At 37.9% G+C, this 21,344-nt stretch overlaps 1 protein-coding gene across 4 annotated transcripts in view; it reads left to right on the top strand.

The window, feature by feature from the left end:
• The window catches only part of ITPR2 (inositol 1,4,5-trisphosphate receptor type 2), a 524,073-nt gene that overhangs the window by 169,440 nt on the left and 333,289 nt on the right, over positions 1-21,344 (top strand). For all 4 annotated transcript variants that reach the window (XR_009505331.1, XM_059935504.1, XM_059935506.1 and 1 more), the window contains 3 exons: positions 163-414; positions 6,522-6,666; positions 8,237-8,387. Coding sequence is in view for 3 of the 4 variants with exons in the window: in XM_059935504.1 (XP_059791487.1) it covers positions 163-414; positions 6,522-6,666; positions 8,237-8,387 (548 nt within the window). In the remaining variant the exon portion in view is untranslated. The remainder of the gene's footprint in view (positions 1-162; positions 415-6,521; positions 6,667-8,236; positions 8,388-21,344) is intronic.

Genomic DNA, 21,344 nt, shown 5'->3' with positions numbered 1-21,344 from the left:
TGTTGTCATTTGATCACTTAACCTACTACCAGAAGAGTTTGACTCCAGTTATCACCTACTCTGTGGAATATTGGAATCATAAAAGTAGATGCTGATTGATACTAATATTTATGAACTTTATCCAGATAAGAAAAATAATGTAAAATATTTAATATTTTTAAGGTACCAGCTAAATCTCTTTGCAAGGATGTGTTTGGATCGCCAGTATCTGGCCATAAACCAAATTTCTACGCAGCTCTCTGTTGATTTGATCCTGCGGTGTATGTCGGATGAGAGCCTGCCCTTTGACCTCCGAGCATCTTTTTGTCGCCTTATGCTGCACATGCATGTTGACCGGGATCCCCAGGAGTCTGTGGTGCCTGTTCGCTATGCCAGGCTCTGGACAGAAATCCCCACGAAGATCACGATTCATGAGTATGTTTGGAAAAATTTCTTTTTTTTTAATTTAATTTAATTTATTTTTTTATACAGCAAGTTCTTATTAGTCATCAATTTTATACACATCAGTGTATACATGTCAATCCCAATCGCCCAATTTATCACACCACCATCCCCACCCCCCCGCTGCTTTCCCCCCTTGGTGTCCATACGTTTGTTCTCTACATGTGTGTCTCAACTTCTGCCCTGCAAACCGGTTCACCTGTACCATTTTTCTAGGTTCCACATACATGTGTTAATATACGATATTTGTTTTTCTCTTTCTGACTTACTTTACTCTGTATGACAGTCTCTAGATCCATCCATGTCTCAACAAGTGACCCAATTTCATTCTTTTTTATGGCTGAGTAATATTCCATTGTATATATGTAACACAACTTCTTCATCCATTCGTCTGTCAATGGGCATTTAGGTTGCTTCCATGACCTGGCTATTGTAAATAGTGCTGCAATGAACATTGGAGTGCATGTGTCTTTTTGAATTATGGTTTTCTCTGGGTATATGCCCAATAGTGGGATTGCAGGATCGTATGGTCATTCTATTTTTAGTTTCTTAAGGAACCTCCATACTGTTCTCCATAGTGGCTGTATCAATTTACATTCCCACCAACAGTGAAAGAGGGTTCCCTTTTCTCCACACCCTCTCCAGCATTTGTTGTTTGTAGATTTTCTGATGATGCCTATTCTAACTGCTGTGAGGTGATACCTCATTGTAGTTTTGATTTGCATTTCTCTAATAATTAGTGATGTTGAGCAGCTTTTCACGTGCTTCTTGGCCATCTGTATGTCTCTTTGGAGAAATGTCTATTTAGGTCTTCTGCCCATTTTTGGATTGGGTTGTTTGTTTTTTTAATATTGAGCTGCATGAGCTGTTTATATATTTTGGAGATTAATCCTTTGTCCGTTGATTCGTTTGCAAATATTTTCTCCCATTCTGAGGGTTGTCTTTTCATCTTGTTTATGGTTTCCTTTGCTGTGCAAAAGCTTTGAAGTTTCATTAGGTCCCATTTTTTAACTTTTGTTTTTATTTCCATTACTGTAGGAGGTGGATCAAAAAAGATCTTGCTGTGATTTATGTCAAAGAGTGCTCTTCCTATGTTTTCCTCTAAGACTTTTATAGTGCCCAGTCTTACATTTAGGTTTCTAATCCATTTTGAGTTTATTTTTGTGTATGGTGTTAGGGAGTGTTCTAATTTCATTCTTTTACATGTAGCTGTCCAGTTTTCCCAGCACCACTTATTGAAGAGACTGTCTTTTCTCCATTGTATATCCTTGCCTCCTTTGTCATAGATTAGTTGACCATAGGTGCGTGGGTTTATCTCTGGACTTTCTATCTTGTTCCATTGATCTATGTTTCTGTTTTTGTGCCAGTACCATATTGTCTTGATTACTGTAGCTTTGTAGTATAGTCTAAAGTCAGGGAGTCTGATTCCTCCAGCTCCGTTTTTTTCCCTCAAGACTGCTTTGGCTACTGGGGGTCTTTTTTGTCTCCATACAAATTTTAAGATTTTTTGTTCTAGTTCCGTAAAAAATGCCATTGGTAATTTGATAGGGATTGCATTGAATCTGTAGATTGCTTTGGGTAGTATAGTCATTTTCACAATATTGATTCCTCCAATCCAAGAACATGGTATATCTCTCTCCATCTGTTGGTATCATCTTTAATTTCTTTCATCAGTGTCTTATAGTTTATTGCATAAATTTATTTTGTCTCCCTAGGTAGGTTTATTCCTAGGTATTTTATTCTTTTTGTTGCAATGGTAAATGGGAGTGTTTCCTTAATTTCTCTTTCAGATTTTTCATCATTAGTGTATAGGAATGCAAGAGATTTCTGTGCATGAATTTTGTATCCTGCAACTTGACCAAATTCATTGATTAGCTCTAGTAGTTTTCTGGTGGCATCTTTAGGATTCTCTATGTATAGTATCATGTCATCTGCAAACAGTGACAGTTTTACTTCTTCTTTTCCAATTTGTATTCCTGTTATTTCTTTTCCTTCTCTGATTGCCATGGCTAGGACTTCCAAAACTATGTTGAATATTAGTGGTGAGAGTGCACATCCTTGACTTGTTCCTGATCTTAGAGGAAATTCTTTAAGTTTTTCACCATTGAGAATGATGTTTGCTGTGAGATTGTCATATATGGCCTTTATTATGTTGAGGTAGGTTCCCTCTATGCCCACTTTCTGGAGAGTTTTTATCATAAACGGGTGTTGAATTTTTTCAAAAGCTTTTTCGGCATCTATTGAGATGATCATATGGTTTTTATTCTTCAATTTGTTAATATGGTGTATCACATTGATTGATTTGCGTATACTGAAGAATACCTGCATCCCTGGGATAAATCCCACCTGATCATGGTGTATGATCCTTTTAATGTGTTGTTGGATTCTGTTTGCTAGTATTTTGTTGAGGATTTTTGCATCTATATTCATGAGTGATATTGGTCTGTAATGTTGTTTTTTTGTAGTATCTTTGTCTGGTTTTGGTATCAGGGTGATGGTCGCCTCATAGAATGAATTTGGGAGTGTTCCTTCCTCCGCAATTTTTTGGAAGAGTTTGAGAAGGATGGGTGTTAGCTCTCCTCTAAATGTTTGGCAGACTTCACCTGTGAAGGCATCTGGTCCTGGACGTCTGTTTGTTGGAAGATTTTTTTTTTTTTAATTTTTATTTATTATTTATTTATTATGTTTATTTTTGGCTGTGTTGGGTCTTCGTTTCGGTGTGAGGGCTTTCTCCAGTTGCGGCGAGTGGGGGCCACTCTTCATCGTGGTGTGCGGGCCTCTCACTATCGCGGCCTCTCTTGTTGCAGAGCAGAGGCTCCAGACGCTCAGGCTCAGTAGTTGTCGCTCACGGGCCCAGTTGCTCCGCGGCATGTGGGATCTTCCCAGACCAGGGCTCGAACCTGTGTCCCCTGCATTGGCAGGCAGATTCTCAACCACTGCGCCACCAGGGAAGCCCTGTTGGAAGATTTTTAATCACAGTTTCAATTTCATTACTTGTGATTGGTCTGTTCATATTTTCTGTTTCTTCCTGGTTCAGTCTTGGAAGGTTATACCTTTCTATGAATTTGTCCATTTCTTCCAGGTTGTCCATTTTATTGGCATAGAGTTGCTTGTAGTAGTCTCTTAGGATGCTTTGTATTTCTGCTGTGTCTGTTTTAACTTCTCCTTTTTCATTTCTAATTCTGTTGATCTGAGTCTTCTCCCTTTTTTTCTTGATGAGTCTGGCTAATGGTTTATCAATTTTGTTTATCTTCTCAAAGAACCAGGTTTTAGTGTTATTGATCATTGTTATTTTCTTTGTTTCTATTTCATTTATTTCTGCTCTGATCTTTATGATTTCTTTCCTTCTGCTCACTTTGGGTTTTGTTTGTTCTTCTTTCTCTAGTTCCTTTAGGTGTAAGGTTAGATTGTTTACTTGAGATTTTCTTGTTTCTTGAGGTAGGCTTGTATGGCTATAAACTTCCCTCTTAGAACTGCTTTTGCTGCATCCCATAGGTTTTGGATTGTCATGTTTTCATTGTCATTTGTCTCTAGGTATTTTTTGATTTCCTCTTTGATTTCTTCAGTGATCTCTTGGTTATTTAGTAACGTATTGTTTAGCATCCATGTGTTTGTGTTTTTTTCGTTTTTTTCCCTGTAATTGATTTCTACTCTCATAGGGTTGTGATCAGAAAAGGTGCTTGATATGATTTCAATTTTCTTAAATTTACTGAGGCTTGATTTGTGGCCCAAGATGTGATCTATCCTGGAGAATGTTCTGTGTGCACTTGAGAAAGTGTAATCTCCTGTTTTCGGATGGAATATCCTATAAATATCAATTAAATCTATCTGGTCTTTTGTGTCATTTAAAGCTTCTGTTTCCTTATTTATTTACATTTTTGATGGTCTGTCCATTGGTGTAAGTGAGGTGTTAAAGTCCCCTACTATTATTGTGTTACTGTCGATTTCCTCTTTTATAGCTGTTAGCAGTTGCCTTATGTATTGAGGTGCTCCTATGTTGGGTGCGTATATATTTGTAATTGTTATATCTTCTTCTTGGATTGATCCCTTGATCATTATGTAGTGTCCTTCCTTGTCTCTTGTAACATTCTTTATTTTAAAGTCTATTTTATCTGATATGAGTATTGCTACTCCAGCTTTTGATTTCCATTTGCATGGAATATCTTTTTCCATCCCCTCACTTTCAGTCTGTATGTGTCCCTAGGTCTGAAGTGGGTCTCTTGTAGACAGCATATATATGGGTCTTGTTTTTGTATCCATTCAGCAAGCGTGTGTCTTTTGGTTGGAGCATTTAATCCATTCACGTTTAAGGTAATTATCAATATGTATGTTCCTATGACCATTTTCCTAATTGTTTTTGGTTTGTTTTTGTAGGTCCTTTTCTTTTCTTGTGTTTCCCACTTACAGAAGTTCCTCTAGCATTTGTTGTAGAGCTGGTTTGGTGGTGCTGAATTCTCTTAGCTTTTGCTTGTCTGTAAAGCTTTTGATTTCTCCCTCAAATCTGAATGAGATCCTTGCCGGGTAGAGTAATCTTGGTTGTAGGTTCTTCCCTTTCATCACTTTAAGTATATCATGCCACTCCCTTCTGGCTTGTATAGTTTCTGCTGAGAAATCAGCTGTTAACCTTATGGGAGTTCCCTTGTATGTTATTCGTTGTTTTTCCCTTGCTGCTTTCAATAATTTTTCTTTGTCTTTAATTTTTGCCACTTTGATTACTATGTGTCTCGGCGTGTTTCTCCTTGGGTTTATCCTGTATGGCACTCACTGCACTTCCTGTACTTGGGTGGCTATTTCCTTTCCCATGTTAGGGACGTTTTCGACTATAATCTCTTCAAATATTTTCTGTGGTCCTTTCTCTCTCTCTTCTCCTTCTGGGACCCCTATAATGCGAATGTTGTTGCCTGTAATGTTGTCCCAGAGGTCTCTTAGGCTGTCTTCATTTCTTTTCATTCTTTTTTCTTTAGTCTGTTCCACAACAATGAATTCTACCATTCTTTCTTCCAGGTCGCTTATCCTTTCTTCTTCTTCAGTTATTCTGCTATTGATTCCTTCTAGTGTTGTTTTCATTTCAGTTATTGTATTGTTCATCTCTGTGTGTTTGTTCTTTAATTCTTCTAGGTCTTTATTACGCATTTCTTGCATCTTCTGGATCTTTGCCTCCATTCTTTTTCCGAGGTCCTGGATCATCTTCACCATCATTATTCTGAATTCTTTTTCTAGAAGGTTGCCTATCTCCACTTCATTTAGTTGTTTTTCTGGGGGGTTTATCTTGTTCATTCATCTGATACATAGCCCTCTGCCTTTTCATCTTGTCTATCTTTCTGTGAATGTGTTTTTTGTTCCACAGGCTGCAGGATTGTAGTTTTTCTTGCTTCTGCTCTGGAAAAATTTCTTGAAGACGTTAAATTCAGCAGTTGAACTCAATGATTTTGATCATGTCTTCAATTTTTTAAAAAATTTATTTTATTGAAGTATATTGGATTTACAGTGTTGTGTTAATATCTACTATACAGCAAAGTGGTTATGCATACGTATACATTCTTTTTCGTATCCTTTTCCATTACGATTTATACAGAATATTGGGTGTAGTTCCTTTTTCTATACAGTAGGACCTAGTTGTTTATCCATTCTATATATAATAGTTTGCATCTACTAATCCCAAACTCCCAATCCATCCCTCCCCCAAATGTCTTCAATTTTGAAATGAAATATTAGGAAAGGCATTTCTTTATTCAGACTTGGATTGTTAATATTCCAAATGCAAACAAGATACTCTTTTTGGAAAGTAAAATGACAACTCTTGATAATAGAAAAGTTATTCTAGAAACCAATAAACAGAAATCAAGTTAATAAAAGGAGTAACAATTAATAAAAGGAGTAACAATGGTAGACTCTGATTTAAATGCTTTACATGTATTATTTCATTTCAAAATAGCCCCATTTTACAGATGAGGGTACAAAATCTAGAAAGGTTAATTAATTTACCCAAGTTTAGAAGTTAAGAGGTCAAAATATATATATTTTCCTATTTTAAATGATTACAATCAATTTAACTTCCTTTAAATTCTTTGTCTTCCCAGATATGATTCTATAACAGACTCTTCCAGAAATGATATGAAGAGGAAATTTGCACTGACAATGGAATTTGTTGAAGAATACTTGAAAGAGGTTGTAAATCAGCCTTTTCCTTTTGGAGATAAAGAAAAAAACAAACTGACATTTGAGGTAATTTTTTAAAACAATTAATCCATGAGGTTTTTCAATTTACCCTGTCTAAAATTAGGTACATTGAACATCAAAGATTTTTTTCCCTCTAATATTTAGGATGTTTTATTAATTAGGTAGTTAAATTCATGAACATATGATTCACTCTGCCACTGATTAAAAGATAGATTTGATGCTTTAATTATACCTGATATAGGATACTAAATATTTTATTTATAGTTATCTGTTAGATACTCTGATTTTTTTGGTTTCATTTATTGTGTAAGCTTTATTGCATTTAGTGAACAAAGACAGCTTTGCATGTTTATAAAATGTTTGGATACATTTTTTTCATCCATGAAGGTAATGTTTTTAGCCTCATTAAACTGAATTGAAATACCTCCAGTTATAATATCACTTTGGGGATATAGTGACAAAACTAGAGAGAAGATGCCATTACATGATATCTGGGGTATTAGGTACCTACTGGTGTGTAACAGATTACCCCCAAACTTAGCAGCGCAAAGCAACAAGCATGTTATTATCTCACAGTTTCTGTGGGTCAGGAATCTGGGAGGGCTTATTAGTTGGGTGGTTCTAGGTCAGGGTCTCTCATGAGGTCAGGATCTCACAAGCTGTTGATTGGGGTTGCAGTTTCTGTGGATCAGGAATCTGAGAGGGCTTATTAGTTGGATGGTTCTAGGTCAGGGTCTCATATGAGGTCAGGGTCTCACAACCTGTTGATTGGGGTTGCAGTCATCTGGGGTTAGATGATCTGCTTCTCAGCTCACTTGTGTGGTTGCTGGCGGCTATACTTCCTTGCTAGCTATTGTCTAGACACCTCATCTTCTTGCCGTGTGGGCCTTTCCATAGGCTGCCTCAGTGTCCATACAGTATGGCATCTGGCTTCCCCCAGAGCAACCATTAGAGAGAGAGAAAGAGAGAGCCCAAGATGGAAGTTGCAGTCTCCTATAACCTAATCTTAGAACTGTCATGTCATCACTTCTGCTGTATGCTATTGGAGACACTGAGTAACCCTGGGGCAGTGTGGAAGGAGACCCTACATTGGGCACCATCTTGGAAGCTGGCTCTCACACCTAGTATGTCCTATAGTATCCAGGAGACCACACAGTGGCATAAGGAACATATATTTCTAGACAAATTTCATGGATAATATTCATTTATTAAAGTAATTCATTAATGTAACTATTTATTAAGTGGTATCCTACTGACGTAAGTTAATGTTTAAATAAGAGGTAAATCATTCTAATGTAAACCTCTTTTAACCACCCTGATACAACTAAAATCTTGTCTTGTCCCTTCCTTGCTGGCTGTTGACAAGATACCTCATCTTCTTGTCACATGGGCCTTTGATGGGGTTGATGAACTGGTCTTATTTGGATTTAGTTCTAAACTTGATTAAATTGGAGTTCAGTGGTTGCTTTCGCAGGTATTTCAATTCCTAGGTATTAAAGAATTAGAAAGGTTAGAAATACCTGCGCTAACTTAGATAATAAAAAGTCAATGCTAATTTCCGTTCCTAATGTTTCTCTTTTCTTTTTCACCTTCTCCCTGCCTTTTTAAAATTAAGGTGGTCCACTTGGCTCGGAATCTTATATACTTTGGATTTTATAGTTTCAGTGAATTACTAAGGCTAACAAGAACACTTCTGGCTATCCTCGATATTGTTCAGGCCCCCATGTCATCATATTTTGAAAGATTAAGCAAATTTCAAGATGGAGGTAAGAATTTTGGAGAAAAGTTATAACCTTTTTGGTATTCCTTTGAGGTGAGATAGAAAACAAATCTATAGAGAAGTGGTTGTTAACATGTACCTGCTAATATATGTGTGCAAATGGAATGTCATCCTGTGATAGGACTGAGTGACCAGAGGCTGGATTTACAAACATTCTTCTCTGTTTTTAATGAAAAGCTTTAAAAGACAGCTTCATAAGATCAATGAATTCCACCTTCAGCAGCTCATGTTACGGTCAATCCACTAGTGAAGTATTATGTGTTAAAAAATAAAAACATCTTAATATTTGTGGTCATCCTGGTGTGTGTCATGTGCTGGCTACACTTCACAGCATGGCATAAAAAATGCAGAGAATGGGCACACTCAGGGTCACACCAGAGAAGCAGAGAGTGCAAGGCTAGCACAAGAGGCAGTACCGTAAAGTGGGCAAGAGAGCATGTGCTTTTGAGTCAGAATGCCTATGTTCAAATCCTGCCTTGACCACTTATTAACTTAGGCAAGGTACTTATCTTCTCCAAGAGTTTCTTTTCTTATCTGAGATATGATGATGAAAATACCAGTATCTTCCTCACAGTCTCCATGTGAGAATTACGTGAATGTGTACAATATATTCAAAGCACTTATAACAGTGCCCATCTCATAACTCAATAAAATTTTTTTCAGATGGTGATTGTCTTTAAGTTGGATGCTCTGAAAATACCCTGTGGTATAGAATTGTTTGCAGAATGGGTATTGAAGAGTGCATTTAAGATATACACCTGTAAGGAAGTGGGGAAGGTAGGATTGGGCAGACAGAGAAGCTGAGCCACAGTGAGGTTACGATTGAGGTCTTTGCTGATCCTACAGGGAGCTCTGGAGCTGAGTTGGCCCTTCAAAGTGGTCACAAATTAAGGCAAAGGGCCTGAGCTTTATATCCTCGCATTAGCCCGCCTTGACTGCTGGCTTCATCACAGAGGGGGTGTGTAGCCTTGGGTAAGGCAGTTCCCCCTGGACAAGGGTCACTCTTAGTGAGAAGCACGGCTTCGAGAAGACAGCGGTCATCATGCCCAGCAACTGAGGAAATAGATGCCTCAGCTCTAACAGGTGATGCGGGTGGAGCACAATGTATCCACTACAGTATCCACTACAGGATCAAACAGTAAAGCCAGAAATCTAACTTCGGACATAGGGAAGAAATATCTGACTAGCAATGATAAACGAACAAGTAGCTGAAGTAATTAATTGTGATGCCTAAATCTCAATCCCTTCTACATCTGCCAAAAATCTGTACAGACCAATAAAAAGCAAAGTAAACCCCATAAATCCCTCACCTTCAGCAGAACTAGAAGACAGAGGACAGTCCGAACTTCAGTTATTATAAGTGGAAAAGCAACGTCAGTTTTTAGTGGCACTGTCTCACTGTTCCTACTGAGAGCCTCTGTGGACAGTTAGGGAGTTCTGGAAAAACCATGTGGTAGAGACAGGAAGGGATTGTGCGAAAATCACCCTTAGAATTCCTGGGCGGTCCAGTGGTTAGGACTCCTTGCTTCCGCTTCCAGGGGCCTAGGTTCAATCCCTGGTCAGGGAACTAAGATCCAGCAAGATGCATGGTGTGCCCAAAAAAAAAAAGTAAAGAAAAAAGAAAATCACACTTAGAAAAAGAAAGTCTGTCTATCCTAAGGGTGAAAATATTGAAAGAGATTCCAGGTAGATAAGAGCACTGAGTAAGGAGGAAGGAACTTGAAAGTACACAGGTAGCAGTTGTGGAAAAGCTATGCTTGTAGGGATGAACAAGGTTAAAAGTAAGGAAGAGGCACCCTTTGGAGTCTTGGTGGTGAAGGCAAAAAGAAGCAAGGTGGGGAAATCTAGAATACCAGATAAAAGAAACTAACACAGTATTGTGAAGCAATTATACTCCAATAAAGATCTATTAAAAAAAAATTGAAGAAAATATAACTCTTCCTCCACTGCCCCCCAACAAAAGCCAGACTTTAAAGAAACGCACTTCATGACTCAGACAGAAGAGGGTGCTCCTGAACTGAAGATCTTGTAAACCAGCTCATGTTGTCACCTTGCCCATGAAATGCAGAAATGTAATCAATCTTCATCTCTAGGAAAGGACTGTAAGATCAAAACAGAATGCAGAATCAAAACATTTCAGTTGATGGAAATTTCTCTCTGAACATCAATCATGAAAGAGAAGAAAATTGTAACATGATACTCTAAACTGAATTAAATGTCTTCAAACATGAAACATGAATGTGTGAAATACACCTTGAATCATAAATCCAAGAACTAAGGTTAGAAATGGACCAACACAAACCAGTCAGAAATGAAAAGAAAGTTGATTGGACTCAGAAAAGAAAAAGACTTTATTATTATTATTTTTAGAAATAACAGACCAAATTACAAGATATCAAAGGAAGAATACATTTGAATGAAAGTATAGTAAGCACCATTGAAGAAAGGCAGGAGAACAGTGATGAGAATGTTAAGGATTTAAAGAAACAAGTAAAAATGGTCAATGAGAAAGTGGTTGAAATGGAAGAAAGGCAAAGAAGAGCCATCATATCAATAATTGGAGTCCCTGAAAAAGAAAAACAAAACAATGGAACAGACCTGAGATTTAAAATTCCAATCCAAGAAAACATTCTGTAACTAAAAGATAACCTGAATTCTACATGGTGAGGTTATGTAGGATGGTAATCTCCAAGACTTAAGACACAGAAAAATGAAACTATTATATACAGTATATATTCAGACACAGTGGTGAGGGGGACAGGGAAGCACTATGAAAGCAAATGGAGAAAAAAGGAAAGGAAAGATGCTTCCTGGTATGATGCTTTTTACAATACCCAGTTTACTTTACACCAGACCATTCTTTAAAAACTTAGAAATTGATTTTGACTTTTGTTCTCAGTGCTTATAGTCTGCTTTCAGAGTTATACCCTACAGAGTATTTTATTGCTCTGAAAATTTGCTGATATCCTGTACGTACTCTCCACTGTCCTGTGCGTGTCTGCCCTCTAAGACATGTTTTTTTACTCTTTTCAATATTTTGTAATTCTCATGTTTTCTTATGAACTCCATTCACCTCTGGATACCTTAATCATTCTTTCAGCTATCTGAGAACAATTAATTTTTCAATAAGAATTTATTGAGCAACTATTGCATCCAGACATTATTCTAGACACTGGAAAAAAAAATGATGAACAAGATAGAGTCCTTAGCCCTAGGGGGGACAGACAATTAATAAATAGGCATCATCCCTCACCTCTCCCTATTGGGGGAGACAGATAATAAACAAAGGAATATACACTGTTACATTGGATAATACTATGGGCAAAAATCAAGTAAGACAATATGGAGCATGATGGAGAAGGGAGGGGCAGTTATTTTTAGCTAGAGTGAATTTTTTTTCAATTGAAGTATAGTTGATTTACGGTGTTGTGTTAGTTTCAGGTGTACAGCAAAGTGATTCCATTATACGTACAAATATATCTATTTTTTTTTCAGATTCTTTTCCCTTATAGGTTATTGTGAAATATTGAGTATAGTTCCTTGTGGTGTATAGTAGGACCTTGTTGGTTATCTGTTTTATATATAGTAATGTGTATATGTCAATCCTAATCTTCCAATTTATCCCTTCCCCCCTTACTCCCTGGTAACCATAAGTTTATTTTCTACATCTGTAACTATTTCTGTTTGTATATAAGTTCATTTGTATCATTTTTTAAGATTCCACATATAAGTGATATCATATGATATTTGCCTTTGCCTGACTTACTTCACTTAGTATGATAATTTTTAGGTCCATCCATATTGCTGCAAATGGCAATATTACGTTCTTCTTTATGTCTGAGTAATATTCCATTGTATATATGTACCATATCTTCTTTATCCAGTCATCTGTTGATGGACATTTAGGTTGCTTCCATGTCTTGGCTATTGTAAATAGTGCTGCTATGAACATTGGGGTGCATGTATCTTTTCGAATTATGGTTTTCTCTGGGTATATGCCCAGGAGTGGGATTGCTGGGTCATATGATAATTCTATTTTTAGTTTTTTAAGGAACCTCCATACTGTTCTCCCTAGTGGCTGTATCAATTTACATTCCCACCAACAGTGTAGGAGCGTTCCCTTTTCTCCACAGCCTCTCCAGCATTTATTATATGTAGACTTTATGATGATGGTCATTCTGACTGGTGTGAGGTGATACCTCATTGTAGTTTTGGTTTGCATTTCTAGCTAGTTTTTGTTTGCATTGAACAACCTCTCTGATGTCTGAGCAGAGGCCTACATGCATCAGGGAAGACTGCCCTGAGGCAGAGTCAGCTTGTTATGTGTGAGGAGCAGCAGGAAGGCCATTTTGGCTGAGGTAAAGTGAGGGAAGGGAGAATACAGGAGAAAAGGCTGGAGAAGCTCAGACTGTAGAGACTTGTAGACCCTTGAATTTGAATTGTGCTCTAAGTTTGATGGGCACCTTCAGAGGGTTTTGAGAAGGGATCAATATGATTTGATAACTTTGGCTGCTGTGTGGACAGTAGTGAACATGTATGTGGACATAAATGTTAGAAAGACCATAGAAAGGAGGCCATGGCAGGATTGGAAGATGGTGTTGACTAGAATAGAAGTGGTAGAAGTGGATGAATTTGGAATGGTACTGTCCTGACTCATAGGACTTGGATGTGAAATGGGAAAGAAAGAAGAGAGTCAAAGGTTATTCCTGGGTTTTGAAAGCAGTTGGATGAATGTGGTACTATTTATTGAGGTGAGAAAGACGAGCGGATAAGTGGGGTTGTAGGGACAATCAGGATTTCTATTTGGGCACATCAGGTGTGAAATGACTGTTAGGCATCCAGTTGGGGATGTTATGGTGACAGTTGGATATGTGGATGAACTTAGGGTATTGTCAGGGTAGAAATATGAACGTGAGAATTGGTGCATAGGAGACATGAATATGATCACTTAAGGAGTGATTGTTGATTGGGAAGAAATGACGTCTAAAGACTGAATCCTGGATGCACCAACATTGAACAACAACAATCCTGGATGCACCAACATTGAACAACAAGATTGAACTGCAAAAGAGACTAGGACAGAGAACCAGTGAGTAAAGAGGAAAACCAGGAGAATACGTTGTCTTGGAGGCCAAATGAAAAGTAATTGTAATTGTTTGTTGGCTTATATGATATATTTCCTAGATAGCTGCTGTTCATTGAGTACTGTATGTGCTGAGTGGTTTTCCATGGACTACTTTCCATGTAGAGTGACTTGTGCTTAGCCATGACACACAGTGTTACTCCATTAAATAAATATGAAACACCATAGTTCTATTCCAGTATAAAAGGTGATTCATGATAGTTTTTATCAGCCCGTTATAATTCTCTAAGAAACTTCTTGCTGTGTTGTAAGAAATACCTGTATGTGTCCTGCATGAACCGAGGCTCAGAGGTCTCTTCCTTTTGAGACTCGACTCGTGTGGTGTGTAGAATGGTGTCTCTTTATTTGGGGAATTGCATTTTCCTAATCTGTGGAAAGGGTTTGTGGATTTTGCCTAGATTTTTGGAATTTGAAAGAATGTTTAGTAGTAAATACCCTAGAAATCTGTTATTCTGGTTCTTGGTGCATTGAAATTAATTTGAATTTAAGGACTATAGTTTAAGATCCCTTCTCTTGATATTTGCAAATCAGAGGGTAAATTATTTCTTTTATACATTCCTATTATTGCATACATAATGTAAACTGTGAGAAAATATAGTTTGTTGTTAAGCACAATTTGATAACAGTGATGATTATACTACACAAGATACCTCTGAGAGAATTTGTTATAGTGAGCTTTCTTCATTTCTCTCAACTCTAAAAGTCCTTCTCAAGGAATCATTTTTGCTTTTACTAGCACTAAATGTTTATTTAATATCATTATCTTGCATACATATGGGAGGACAATACTTTTATAGTAAATCACTCTTTAGATTTCTTTGGAGCATAACTATACTTGCAAGACAAAAAAAAAAAAGTACTATACTTTTTGTCAATGTTGCCTTGAGGTACAGTTGAAAAAGTGAATATGTGGCTTTATTTACATTATATAAAATAGAAAAGAAAGAATGTACCTCACAGGGATACATTGTTTGCTCATAAATATTGCCAGTATGTGAATGTAATGGAATTGTGCCTGGATTCCACACTGTTTTGTAAAAAAGTACCAATATAGAAAACCATAATCAGGGAGATTAATTAATTTGCCTAAGATTCATTAGTAAGTTAGTAGCATTGCTAAGAATTGAAGTGCAAGGAATTAGTCTTCCTATCTTTTGCACCACTCAATTATTTATTAGTCTGATGAACTAATATTTTAGAAAAATTGTTACTGAGGTTAGAATTTTGGTCCGTAAATTTGTTTTAAGTTAACACTTCTGTAGGGGCTCAGTCTTATAGGTATTCTTTAAGCTAAGTACACAAAATACAGAGTTGAAAATAAATTTTTAAAATAAAAAATAATAAAATTGGGTCAAAGCAACATCATGTACCTCTAGATGTGACGTACTGAGAAGGACACAACATTGCCTATTTAGTATTCCTGACAAAAATTCATAATCTCCATCTAATCATGAAGAAATATCAGACAGGTACAAATTGCGGGGGTATTTTATAGAACAACTGGCTTGAACAGTTCGAAAATGTCAGTGTTATGAAAGATAAAGTTTGAGAAACTGTTACAGAATAAAGGAGATTAAAGAGACATGACAACTAAGTATAATATGTGGTTTTGGATCAGGAAAATTATTATCTACAGAAGACATTATTGGCACAATTGGTAAAATTTGAATATGGATTGTACATTAGGTTGTAGTGTTGTATCAGATTTCCTGAATTTTATAATTGTACTGTACTGTAGTTATGTAAGAGAATGTACTTGTTTTTAGCAAATACGTGCTGAAGAATTGAGAGTTAAAAAGGTCATGATGTCTGGAACTAACTCTCAAAGAGTGCGGGAAAGGTGTGTGTGTGTGTGTGTGTGTGTGTGTATGTGTGTGTGTGTGTGTGTGTACAGAGAGAGAGAGGATGTAAATGTGGCAGAATTTGTGAATCTGGGCAGAGGGTGTTATGGGGTGTTATGGGTGTTCTTTGTACTATTCTTGTAACTCCATAAATTCGAAAGTATTTCAAAACAAAAATTAATGACTTAAGTAATTAGCCAAATAGGAAAATGATTTATTATATGTAAGATGACATTTCAAACTTAGAGCATTATCTTGCAACTCTTCTAGGAGATGTGTTATTATAGCTGAGTTCTATTAAGCTATAAATTCCTAAAGAAGGCCTATTAGACTCTATAAATTCTTAGCAAAATAAGCAAGAGAGGACACATTTCTGGAATTTCCAAATGTGGAGACAGGATTGTCAGGCCTGGGAAAAATTCCTGTGGTACAGGGTGAGACTGAGGCTGATGCCAGAGAGGAAATCCCAGATTACGGGAAGTACCTGGAGAAAAAAGAATTGTTATTCTAAAGGACAAGTCAGGGAGCCGTAGCAATATTGCCACAGTATAATACCCGGTGTAGCACCAACTTGGCTCTTTTATATTATAAGTGTTTTATTATATTTTCTTATTTTTAGTGAAACTTTATTTTTATTGGCAGTCATTTGCAAAACACAATTTTTTAAAAATAGGAGGTAATTTTATAAGCACTGTTGCCAGACTGGCCAGCTCTTTCAAGTAAATGATAACAGCTTTCTTTTCTCATACTGTGTCTGGAAAATCCTGTGCAATAGAACTATGTCTTTTTTTATCCTTTTGATCGACTTACCACTTAAGAATTCTGCTCCAGCACAGTTGGGGTTGGACATTGAGAGAAGTGTGTCTGGTCATTGTTTGGCAGGTCAGACCCAGGGGAGTGGAAGAAGAGGGAGGTGTGTGGAGAAGATGAAGGCTTACGGTTCCCGGAGTTCAATTCCACGCCGGCCTCAGTGGCGCCTGTCTTAAATAGGGTGTGCACACAGCATTCGTGTGTTTTTCTGGGAAATCCTGTAGGCTTAGATGCCAGTGATTCGTGTTTGAGGCAATGGGGATGGCTGCCTTGGAAAGTGGCAATTACAGAAGTTTTCCTCTTCTGGGTCCTTGGTCGCAGTGCAGCCCTTCGCCTCACTGGGAGTCGTCCTCATCCTAGAGCTGGTTGGGAGTCTGGGTCTAGCTCCCAGGCTGTGTCTGCTCACCGTCACGGTGGCTTTTTAGTTGGCATGCTCAGCAGAAATTGATAGGTTCAGAAGCAGCTTCTCATTTTCGTGCCCTAGAGGTGGTCCATTCAGAAAATTATCCAGGCACACTCACACGGAGACAAAAGGAGCTGGCAGTGCCCTGGCCTTTACTGTAGTGAGGCAGAAGATTCTCGTCTTCAGAACTATCAACAACTTTTCATTCACTATGTACTCACTTAAGAAAAGAAATATTGTTTTCAAATAAATGTATTCACTCCCAGCAGGCTATGTTGTTCAGTCAGTGTGCTTTGCCTAATACCTATCATTTACTCTCAGTGATTTAGAATTCACAGGCACCATTCAGTGTAATTGATCTTTTGGGTCAAAGGATTATGTCACGCAGTGCTCTTCTTTGTTATGTTTAGAAGTTAAAAGCAAATGCCGTATAAACTGGATATTTTCAGTATATTTGTGAAAGTACATTTCGTTTAAAAAATTATGCGTCTCTCTTTATGCTTGCTGAAGATACACAATCCAAGGATTGATACTACTACAGGCATACCTCCTTTTATTGCACTTAGCTTTATTGCGTTTCACACATATTGCGTTTTTTACAAATGGAAGGTTTGTGTCACCCCTGAGTCCAGCAAGTCTGCTGGAGCCATTTTCCCAACAGCATTTGTTCACTTTGTGTCTCTGTGTCACATTTTGGTAATTCTCACAATATTTCAAACTTTTTCATTATTAATATGTTTGTCATGATGATCTGTGATCTTTGATGTTGCTCTTGTAATTGTTTTTGGCCACCACTAGCCACGTCCACATAAGCCGGCCAACTTAATCAATAAATGTTGTGTGTGTTCTGACTGCTCCACCAACCTGCCATTCCCCATCTCTCCTTCTCTCCTTGGGCCTCCCTATTCCCTGAGACACAGCAATATTGAAATTAGGCCAGTTAATAACCATACAGTGGCCTCTATGTGTTCAAGTGAAAGGAAGAGTTGCACGTCTCTCACTTTACATCAAAAGCTAGAAATGATTAAGCTTAGTGAGGAAAGCATGTTGAAAGCCAAGATACACTAAAAGCTAGGCCTCTTGCACCAGTTAGCCAAGCAGTGAAAGCAAAAGGAAGGTTCTTGAAGGAAGTTAAAAGTGCTACTCCAGTGAACATATGAAGGGTAAGAAAGGGAAACAGCCTTATTGCTGATATGGAGAAAGTTGTAGTGATCTGGATAGAAGATCAAAGCAGCCACAACATTTCTTTAAGCCAAAGCCTAATCCAGAGCAAAACCCTAACTGTCTTCAGTTCTCTGAAGGCTGAGAGAGGTGAGGAAACCGCAGGAGACAAGTTTGAAGCTAGCAGAGGTTGGTTCATGGGGTTTAAGGGAAGAAACCATCTCCATAACATAAAAGTGCAAGGTTAAGCACCAAGTGCTAAGGTAGAAGCTGCAGCAAATTATCCAGAAGACCTAGCTCAGATAATTCATGAAGGTGGCTACACTAAACAACAGATTTTCAGTGTAGACAAAACAGCCTTCTATTTGAAGAAGATGTCATCTAGGACTTTCATAGCTAGAGAGGAGAAGTCAATGCCTGTCTTCAAAGCTGCAAAGGACAGGCTAACTCTTGTTGGGGGCTAAAGCAGCTGGTGACTTTGAGTTGAAGCCAGTGCTCATTTACCCTTCTGAAAATCCTAGGGCCCTTCAGAATTATGCTAACTCTACTTTGCCTGTGCTCTATAAATGCAACAACAAATCCTGGATGTCAGCACATCTGCTTACAACATGGTTTACTGAATATTTTAAGCCCACTGTTGAGACCTACTGCTCAGACAAAAAGATTTCTTCCAGAATATTACTGCTCATTGACAGTGCACCTGGTCACGCAAGAGCTCTGATGGAGACATACAGCCAGATTAATGTTGTTTCCCTGCCTGCTAACACAGCATCCATTCTGCAGCCCATGGATCAGGGAATAATTTTGACTTTCAAGTCTTATTATTTAAGAAATACATTTTATAAGACTCTAGCTGGCTTAGGTAGTGATTCTTCTGATGGACCTGGGCAGAGTAAATAGAAAACCTTCTGGAAAGACTTCTCATTCTAGATGTCATTAAGAACATTTGTGATTCATGAGAAGAGGTCAAAATATCAACATTAACAGGAGTTTGGAAGAAGTTGATTCCAGCCCTCAGGGATGACTTTGAGGGGTTCAAAACTTCAGTGGAGGAAGTAACTGCAGATGTGGTATTAAGTAGCAAGAGAACTAGAATTAGAAGTGGAGCCTGAAGATGTCACTGAATTGCTATAATCTCAAGTTAAAACTTGAACAACTGAGGAGTTGTTTCTTATGAGCGAAGAAAGTGGTTTCTTGAGATGCAATCTGCTCCTGGTGAAGATGCTGTGAAGATTGTTGGGATGACAACAAAGGGTTTAGAATATTATGTAAACTGAGTTGGTAAAGCAGTGGCAGGGTTTGAGGGGATTGGCTCCACATTTGAAAGAAGTTCTACTGTGGTTAAAATACTGTCAAACAGCTACAGAGAAATTGTTCATGAAAAGAAGATCGATGCAGCAGACTTCATTGTTGTCCTATTTTGAGAAACTGCCACGGCCACCTGAACTGCCACCAAACCCCACCCTGATCAGTCAGCAGCCATCAACACTGAGGCAAGAGCCTCCACCAGCCTACAGATTATAATTCAGTGAGGGCTCAGATGATGGTTAGCATTTTTTTTTATGATTAAGGTAATTTCATTTATTCATTTATTCTTACATTTATGAATTTATCAAATGACATGTTATTGTGAATACACTCTGTGAAAAGACTCAACTATTATTAGGACAGACATGTCATGCAGTGTTTGAACATGGGTAGACACTGACCTTCTTTGACGTTAAAAGAAAATAAACTATCCAGATGGTTAGCAATTTTTAGCATTAAAATATTTTTTAAGTTAAGGTGTGTACATTGTTGTTTTTTTTTTTTTTAACACATAATGCTGTTGTACACTTAATAGACTAAACCATGGTGTAAACATAACTTTTATATGCGCTGGGAAACCAAAAAAACTTCCTGCGACTCATTTTTATTGCGATATATGATTTGCTGTGTTGGTCTGGAAATGAACCTGCAGTATCTCTGAGGTATGCCCATACTAATGTGATTAATTAAGATCACTTATTACAGGTGCGTGGGTGTATTTTGTTCTACTAGAGAGTCATTTAAATGGTTGGGACAAATGTGAATCCTACTTATACATTCTCCTAAGAGCAACATAACGTGTTAACTCGGAAAGGTGAGAGTATCATCTCCTTTTGAGCAGAGTATAGAACTTGACACAGTCTGGAAATGGTTTAAGTCTAATTTGTTATTTAGTTATCCTGTCAATATCCTTTCATTTATCTGTTTGTTGTTTGAATGGAACTGGGGTTCAAATTTAAACCTCCAAAATGGAGCAATACAGTCTAACCATTGAGTAAGACTTGGGCTCATTCGGGTGTCTAGGTCACTATGTCATTTCTTCTCACAATTGCCCCCCAACCCTTGAACTCACCGGTTTGAAAAGACAATAGATCAGAAAACTGCCAAAATGTCAAATAGAGCCGAATAGTTTCCTTTCATCTTCTACCATTTTGCTTTTTCACAGCTCCAAGTTCTTGGGAGTTTCTGTAGTCAAGCCCTGAAAGGTTGGCCTGTTCCCAGTCGGTAACCAAATAATCTTTTTTTTTTGGCATATATGTTATAATATTGAAAAAAGGAAATCACCAAAAAAAAAAATCGATGGAAATTCCATTTACTTTTAGGATTTCCTTTCCTTTGAGGTTTCAGGGTGGGAGCTGAAGTGCCTTTGGTCTTAGAGAATAAAATACAGGTAACCACAGCAGCCTGAAATTATCCTCCTGCCCTAAAAGGATTCCAGCTGCACTGGTGACTCACGTAGCCCTATGGGCCCAACCCAGGGTAAGGAAGAGATAAGGAGGGAGGGTAGTAGAGGCACCTTGGATACACAAATGTCCAGTAGTACCCCTTGCCCCAGAAGATCGGGGGAGGAGAGTGAAGGCGTGCTACCTCCCCATCTAGTGGCAAAGAACCAGCTGCTTCTTCAATTTAACTTTTTTTTTTTTTTTTTGCCTTGGCTGGGACTTCACATGATCCACCTTGAAATGCTTTTCCTGGCAGCATAGTTGCTTTTTAAAAGGAGAAGGGAAATTGAGATGGGAGGTGGAGCAGAGACATTTTTTAATAGTGTTATATGGGTGGGAAAGGAAGAAAATATTTGCAGCAAAAAGTCTGCCAGAAAATAGTTTCTTCCTTTATAAAATCAGGAGGTTAATCTAAATGTGATCTTTGCAGTCTCTTTCAGTTCAAAACTGGGATCCTTCGAAGATTAGTATGTAATTCTCATTCGCTCACTCAATGGTGTTCTTTTTAATGTGTGTTGCAAAACACTCCTTTTAGCAAATATCCATGAAGCATGACTCCTGGTTAAGAGCTGTGATTGCTGTTTGTAAAGACACCAGCTACAATGCCTTGAAACCAGGAGCCTTAGTTCACTTAAAATATCGAGTATCCAAAAAAGCAAGCAAGTAAGCAAGCAAGAAAGGCTTACCTGTGTGCAAGTTGGGACTCCGAGGACGTGTATATGTGGAGATGGAGGATGAGAAAGAACAGAAATGAGGCTTAGTACAGTGACCATCACCGAACAGCAGGTAGCAAAGGTCCAGGCAGCTTCATTTTAAGGACTCTCTCTAATGTCCC

Source organism: Balaenoptera ricei, chromosome 10 (assembly GCF_028023285.1).
Source record: "Balaenoptera ricei isolate mBalRic1 chromosome 10, mBalRic1.hap2, whole genome shotgun sequence".
Taxonomy (NCBI): Eukaryota; Metazoa; Chordata; class Mammalia; order Artiodactyla; family Balaenopteridae; genus Balaenoptera; species Balaenoptera ricei.
The sequence above is the reverse complement of the archived record's forward strand: the minus strand, read 5'-3'. Positions and strand labels throughout refer to the sequence as shown.